This window comes from Lemur catta, chromosome 16 (genome assembly GCF_020740605.2).
Source record: "Lemur catta isolate mLemCat1 chromosome 16, mLemCat1.pri, whole genome shotgun sequence".
Classification (NCBI taxonomy): Eukaryota; Metazoa; Chordata; class Mammalia; order Primates; family Lemuridae; genus Lemur; species Lemur catta.
The window spans coordinates 43,818,634-43,825,832 of NC_059143.1; the positions used below are offsets into that span (position 1 = coordinate 43,818,634).

The following is a 7,199-nucleotide window of genomic DNA, read 5'->3' on the forward strand; positions in this document are numbered from 1 at the left end:
GGAAGACTGGAGAGATTATATCTAAGATCTGATCTCATTCAAAAATAACTTCTTTTACATTTACTCTTTCTCCACAAATTGCTAATTTGACAATTGCATTCTCATCAAGCATCTTTCTGTTGTGTTTACCTTTTTTAAAAAATTTAAAATATTAAAATATGTTTATTATAGTAAATTTACATGATGCAAACATAATGAAGAAAATAAACATGTCCCTTAATATTATTGCCCAGTAATAATGACTACTGATTGTTCATGACTTAATGGAAAGTAATACATAGAAAGTATGTAAGTGAATGGCTGGTACTTTCTTTAGATGATTGGTATTATACTAAATATTCTGTTTTGTATATTTCTTGTAACATAAACCAAAAGTCAATATCTACTTATGTTATTAAATAATTCTCCAAAAGTTATTTTTAGTAACTTCAAAATATTTAGGCTGGGCAACAGAGAACTTCTTGAAGCAGGTGGGGAACATCTGGAATATATATGGAGCTTTGAACATAGGGTCTAAGTATTAAGCTTGCTGCTAAGTGGGCAGAAATCTTACACCTTCTTCATGCTAGTTATGGCGATTGCTATGCAGTTATAGGTTAACAACATGTTTTGAAAAAGACTCATTTCACCAATGAAAACTTATTTCTAATATACCTTATACTTATTAATTGAACCTCTTGGTGAAAATTTCAGTAGAGATATCTGATAATGTTTACCATCTGTGTCTGAAACATATACTTCTGACCAGCGTAATTTGAATATTAACTAACCACCCTTAAAAGGTTAAAGGGCAGGCACATATATCATATATTTGTACGGAAATTTTAAAAGGTTAATTACTACTCTTTGGTATTTACCCAAAGTAGTTGAAAACTTATGTCCACACAAAAACCTGCACACATGTGTTTATTGCAGCTTTATTCATAGTTTTCAAAATTTGGAAGGAACTGAGATGTTCTTCAGTAAATGAATGGATTAACTGTGGTGCCTCCATACAGTGGCATATCATTCAGTGCTAAAAGGTAATAAGCCATCAGGCCATGAAAAAGACATGGAGAAAATTAAATGCATATTTAATTTAAAGACATGAAAGAAGCCAATCTGAAAAGGCTACCTACTACAATGATTTCAACTTTATGACATTCTGGAAAAGGCAAACCGTGGAGATAGTAAAAAGATCAACAGCTGCCAAGATTAGAGGAGAGGAAGGGATAAAAAGAGCACAGAGGAGTTTTAGGGCAGTGAAACTACTCTGTATGATACTAAAATGATGAATACATGTAATTATACATTTGTCCAAATCCATAGAGTATACAACACCAAAGTGAATTCTGAGATAAATTATGAACTTTGGATGATTATGATGTGTCAATGTAGGTTCATCAATTATAACAAATGTACCACTGTGGTGGGGGATGTTGATAATGGGGGAGGCTGGGCATGTGTGGGGAAAATAGGTACATGAGAAATCTCTGTAGTTTCTGCTCAATCTTGCTGTAAATTTAAAAATAATTGAAAAAAAAAATACTATTTTTTTTCAAAAAGTTAATTGCCACCTAGACAATACAGCAAAAGGTATCTGCTATATATCATAACGTTATCATACATTATCCCCTTACTTGCCATCTATGAACATTTTACAGAAGAATAATGATGAAATGTTATGTCACTAATAAACATTGGGCTTCAAGACAGTCCTTTGTAACTCTTTTGAACCACATTCCATCCTAAACCTCCTCATGAAGGAATTCCTGAGTCATGAGAGGGGTTGGGTTAATATGTGTCAAACATCCCTGCTCATGAGTGCATATTTTATGACATTTTGAATTTATTTAGTTTTTCATTAGGCTGACATGGAAAGCTGACTCAAAGCCTGGTAAGGATTCTCTCCCTCCTTTATTTTTCTCTTTCACTTGCATTCCTTTCTCTTTTCTTCTCAACCATGATGTTCAGGCACTCTCATCTTGTTGGCTGAAAGGTAGCAAGATGTCAATTTGTGGATTTGGTGGGAGAATGGGATGTTTTTGGGGCTGTGGGAGTAGGCCATGTGCTACAGGTCAGTTTTCTTGGAGGCACTTCACTGGCGTGGGGATGGGAAGGGCACAGACACAAAGTGGTATCTTGCTTCCCACTTACTATAGCTCATATGTGTTTATTCCTAATGGATACTTCATGTGGAAGAGTAGTTCTTGTTTGTGGTGAGCTTTAGAAATGGAACTGTCCTTAGCCATGCATAGCTCTGATGCATACCATAACTGTACCATGCATACCATAATTGCAATGATCAATGCTTGATATGGTGAAAACAATGACTAATTATTCTGTGGTCCACAGTAAATCCAAGATCATCCAATTGGACAGGTCTTACCTTGTTACTTCATTAATACCATGATCATTACATTTACTGATCATGGATTTTCAGAAGGGTGGCTAGAGGTTGCCTTCATTCCTGCTTATAATGTAGCAGTATCACATTCCTGTGTGTAACCAATTAAGCCCGACTCCATTGCTTCCCCAGTGAGCCAATGTGGATCCTGTTTTCCCACCCTGAAGGCAGTCAGGTAGGGCCAGGAGATGATGGCTGGGCAGCTTCTGTAGAAGAAAACTCAGCCCCAACCTCTCGTCATTGCCCACTGAATTAGATGCAGCATCAAGGATGCCCAAGCTGAGACTATCTGGAAAACCCCTATCAAAAATCAAGAGTATTTTATTTACATTTTTATCAGATATATTTTAGTCTTCTCTATATGTCCCAACTCTGGCTAGGCACTGTGGGAATAAAAGCCATGAGCATAAGACTCCCTATTCTCAAAGGGGCTTACATGCAAATAGGGGAGGCAGACAAACAACACAGCAGGGGAAGTGAGACTGCAACATGGAGCAGAACGTGAATCTGAATACTGTGGTTGGATAACTTTTAAAGTCATGTCCCAACAACATGTTGCTATTAGATGTAGTATGAAGGGAGCAGAAATATAAACCCCTTTGCCCATGGTGAAAGTTCTCATACAGTTCTGTGAGTTTTTTGTTCTTAATGTATTTAAAGTTGCCTGATTAGAGCAACTACCTCATCTGTTGCTTCTCTAGCAGTCATGGTCACTACGAGTGTTCCTTTTGTGCACTTTAGGCTTCTTTCCCCCAAACCTCCGGCCCCACTTTCACTCTCCACTCCCCATGGTCCTGTTACTAAATATACTTGCTTTAGTGTATAGTTTTCAACCATAGCAACACTCCAATTTAATCCAATAACAAACAAATTAGAGGTGGTAGGGTTCCAAATTTTACTGGATATGAAATGGAGTTTAGAGGTGGCTTGGATAAGGCCTGCTCCTCTGGGGGAATCTTGATTTTACTAGAGTAAGAGGAAGTACCTGGAATAGAGGAAGGTTTTAAGAACAGGAAAAATGAGTAAGAGACAATCTCAGCAATTAAAGGAACTAAAGCCCAATATTGTGCCATGGGTATATAGCCTGGTGGTACATGGCTGGTTCATGACTGGTGCAAAACTTAGCCCTGTAAGTCACTCCAGGAGAAGGCATGAACCTGAAGAAGAAGGAGCCTTCTGAGCACCTGAGATGTCACTTGGAGGAAAAATAGAATAGACTGCAAGGACAGTCACCACGGAAGATGTGGTATGCTTATAATTCTCTTTTTCATGTCTCTAGTCCTTGGGATTTCTCAGAATCATTATGTGAAAGAATATGTAGAAATAGCAGCAATGACAAAAACACCATCTGTGTCCCTCTACTGCTTTGGGCTGTGACTGTTATATTAGTCTATATTGAAATCCTCACACTGATTTTTGCTTAAAATAGAGGGACTGCAGTTGAATTAAAATTAAGCTTCAGCACCACTTTTCATTTGTAAACTTTAACTCCACCATTATACTTTAAGGTAATGCTGCCACAGGAATACTGAGTGTCTCTCAGGGCTTATAATCAATGTATAAAGTATTCAGATTTGAATTAAGAAGTACCTTTGCATATGATCTCTGCCCACAAGCATTTAAACATACCATAAATCAAATCACAGGTTAGTTTACTGCTAATCCTCAGCCTAATAGATTCTTTCTCTCTTTATTTTGTAGTACACAGGGACTGGAAGATACAGTACAGATTTTATTGCTCAGTGGCAAAATCTGTGGGATTATTTTAGAGCAAAACAAGTATTTACTCTCCAAGATGTGGGCTGTGCATGGCTAGTTTATTTCATGATGTCCTCTGGGGTTCAGTAGGTGCCTTACTTCCTACTTAGAATGTACTGGTAGCACAGGTGCCCTTATTTTAGATATTTACAAATATTGCCTGAAAACTTGTGCTATGGATTTGGTTTTTAAAGTTGAAATTCTTGATAATCAGCACTTGCACTCCAGTTAAAAAGATAAGCAATAAATAAACAGCAAGTCACTTTTATGTGAAATGTGGAAGAATTCAATATCACTCATATAATTCATCAGAGACAGGAAGCCAGATCACTCAATGCAGTACCACCCCTTCTGGACATTTCGGCAGACACTGGGTCCCTGGTTACAAGGGCATGAATACCTCATGCTCTGTTTTATTAATGGTGTTTGGGAATAGCTTGATAACAAGGAATTGAGCTTGACATGGCAACTTAGGTTTTCCAGAACACTTTAATCTTCATAGCTGCTATTTTTTCCCCCCAAAACTGAAATGCCTGTGTGAAATATCTAACTGTTTTCTCAGGAAGATGAATCTTCCGGTTTTTGAGAAACACACATAGTTTTCTGACTGAGAATCTTACTTTTTTTTCCAGGGGCTGTTTTTCTCTAAAGAGGTGCTTCATTTCTCTATTTCTGCAGGAAGGATGAATAAACCTTCATTTAATTACTCGAAATTTTAGTGATGTTAATTTTTAAGTTGTTACACATTTATTCTATAAATATGTTCCCTTCAAATGCTGGAATCAAATCTCTACATTTCAGTGTTGTATAATGTAATATAAGGAAGCATTTACTTTAATATATTTAATGAGGATCTGATTTTTAGGTTACTAAAATAAGCAAAGTGTCAAACTCTAATGAATAACAAGAAAGAGACATTGTCAAGCTTTTAATAAGGACATTTTTTCCTTTTTTGCAAACCCATAGTGCCTACAATATATAATATGGATTACAATTTTACAGCCAAAAAGTAGCATCACATTAAAAATAATATAAAGAGTGTGCATTTTTCTTTTAAAAATCATAAACTTAAATTTACACAATGGATATTCCCAACCCATGCCCTACACAGAAGAGAAAGCTGTTGCTGAAGTACACTGTTCATGTTGGATGAGAATGAGAAAGTCTCATATGCATGTTTTTAGTATGTCCTCCGTCCCCATTTAATATCTGCTAGACAAGTCACAGACGCCTCCCAGGGGATAGCAACAGATGATCTCTTTGAAGGTTTTCCTCAGTTCTTGACTCCGGAGTGCATAGATCAGAGGATCAATGATTGAATTACACATGATCAGTATGAGATACAAGTTAAAGTGAGACATGAAGCACACACAGTATGGATTCTGGGGACAAGAGATGTAGAATATCAGGTGGAGGAAGAAAGGGGCCCAGCAGACAACAAAGACGCCAATCAGTATGGTCAAGGTAATCGCCCCCTTCATATTGGCACCTTGGCGGATGGTGCCAGTGCCTGGGAGGACAGCAATCCTCTTAATGTGAAGTCTGGCCATCAGGAACATGTGGACATAGAGAGAAGCCATGAGAGCCAGCATGGTGAAGAACATGGTGATGAGGCAGATGATAACAGCACTACTATCTGAGTAAATGATGAACAAAATGCCCGAAACCGTGCAAGCTGCCCAGATACAACTTATGATGATCCCGACCCGCTTAACCGTCATAATGTTATGGTACTGGAGAGCATAAAAGATAGTAAAATACCTGTCCACTGCAATTGAAAGCAGGCTGCAAATTGATGCAAGCAAGGAGCTACAGATCACTGAGTCAATGACATTATCAATATTCACTGTGAAACTCTGCGCATCTGTATCTGTACTGTTTAATAGGGTGATGACAATGGTTTCTGATCCATTTGAAACGCTCACCAGCATATCAGCCACAGCCAGGCTACAGATGAAAAAGTACATGGGTGAATGCAGATTCTTGTTCTTGGCTATTGCCACAATCACTAGAATATTCTCCAGCAAACTAATGACACCCAGAGTCACAAACACCTCAGGAGAGACAAAAAGTTGCTCGTAGCACCCTCCGTCAGAGTAGCCTTTTCCAAGGGACTCACTGGCATTGCTGTGCAGTCCGTAGCTGCTGCGGTTCCAGAAGTGGAGAGAAGTGTGCATCCCGTGGTGGTGGGTGGAGTTCATCATGCTGGCAAGGGGATTCATGTCCCCCTGAATTGATTTAATCTTCTGGGTCGGGGAGCCTCAGTTATTTTCTCCAAGTCTTTATCTCTCTGAAAGTTCCGAGGCTAAAACTGACATGCCTGCTGTGAACAACTGTCACAAGCTCCAGAGCGTGCAGTGGAGTTTTTAGTCTCTTTTAGGTAGGGTTCGATCAGCATCACCTTAAAATCTCAGGCTTCAGAACGTTCATTCTCAGTTGAAAGATTCTGCTGTTTGCTTTTTTGTTCTCACTTCCACTTTAACTTTAGTCTTAATGCATCCAAGCAAGTCTTTTCAAAATAATTTTCCCAGTAGCTGCTGTGCCATTGGGAGACGGATCTGTGTGCACATGCTCACTCTCATCGGCTGCCTCGCAGAAGCGTCTGTTCCCACCCTAAGCACTGCTTTGAGTGTTAGGAGCTGTGGGCTCCGGCTGCTGATTTTTATGGGGTGGAGGAAAAAAAAAATTTTCAGAGCGGCTCCTCCTCTACTTCCTTCTGACCAATCCAAGTGCAGTGGGAGTGTGTGAGACACCGATTATGTTTCAGAGAGACAAATTACAGGGCAACACTGATTCGGATGCAGAAGCTTGTGGAATCGGGAAGCAAGCAGGATGCAAAAAGACTAAAATTCCCTTTTCAAGTTTTTAAGCAAAACAACTTGATCCCTAGAGAACATTCTGTGATGTCACAACAAACTATCGTGAGGCAACCAGGTTTATTCCCTCTTAAAAAAAGAGACCTGTAGTGTGTGTGTGTGTGTGTGTGTGTGTGTACATAAAATGAAATGGAAAATGCACTATCCTATGTTCCTGAAGTAGATATACTGCCTCTTGG

At 38.7% G+C, this 7,199-nt stretch overlaps 1 protein-coding gene across 1 annotated transcript; it reads right to left on the reverse strand.

Moving 5' to 3' along the window:
- Positions 1-5,057: 5,057 nt before the first annotated feature.
- Positions 5,058-6,778, reverse strand: MC4R (melanocortin 4 receptor). The gene has a single exon (XM_045527468.1). It carries the CDS (start codon positions 6,364-6,366, stop codon positions 5,347-5,349), a length of 1,020 nt encoding a protein of 339 aa, XP_045383424.1. The 5' UTR covers positions 6,367-6,778; the 3' UTR covers positions 5,058-5,346.
- Between the last annotated feature and the right edge of the window lie 421 nt (positions 6,779-7,199).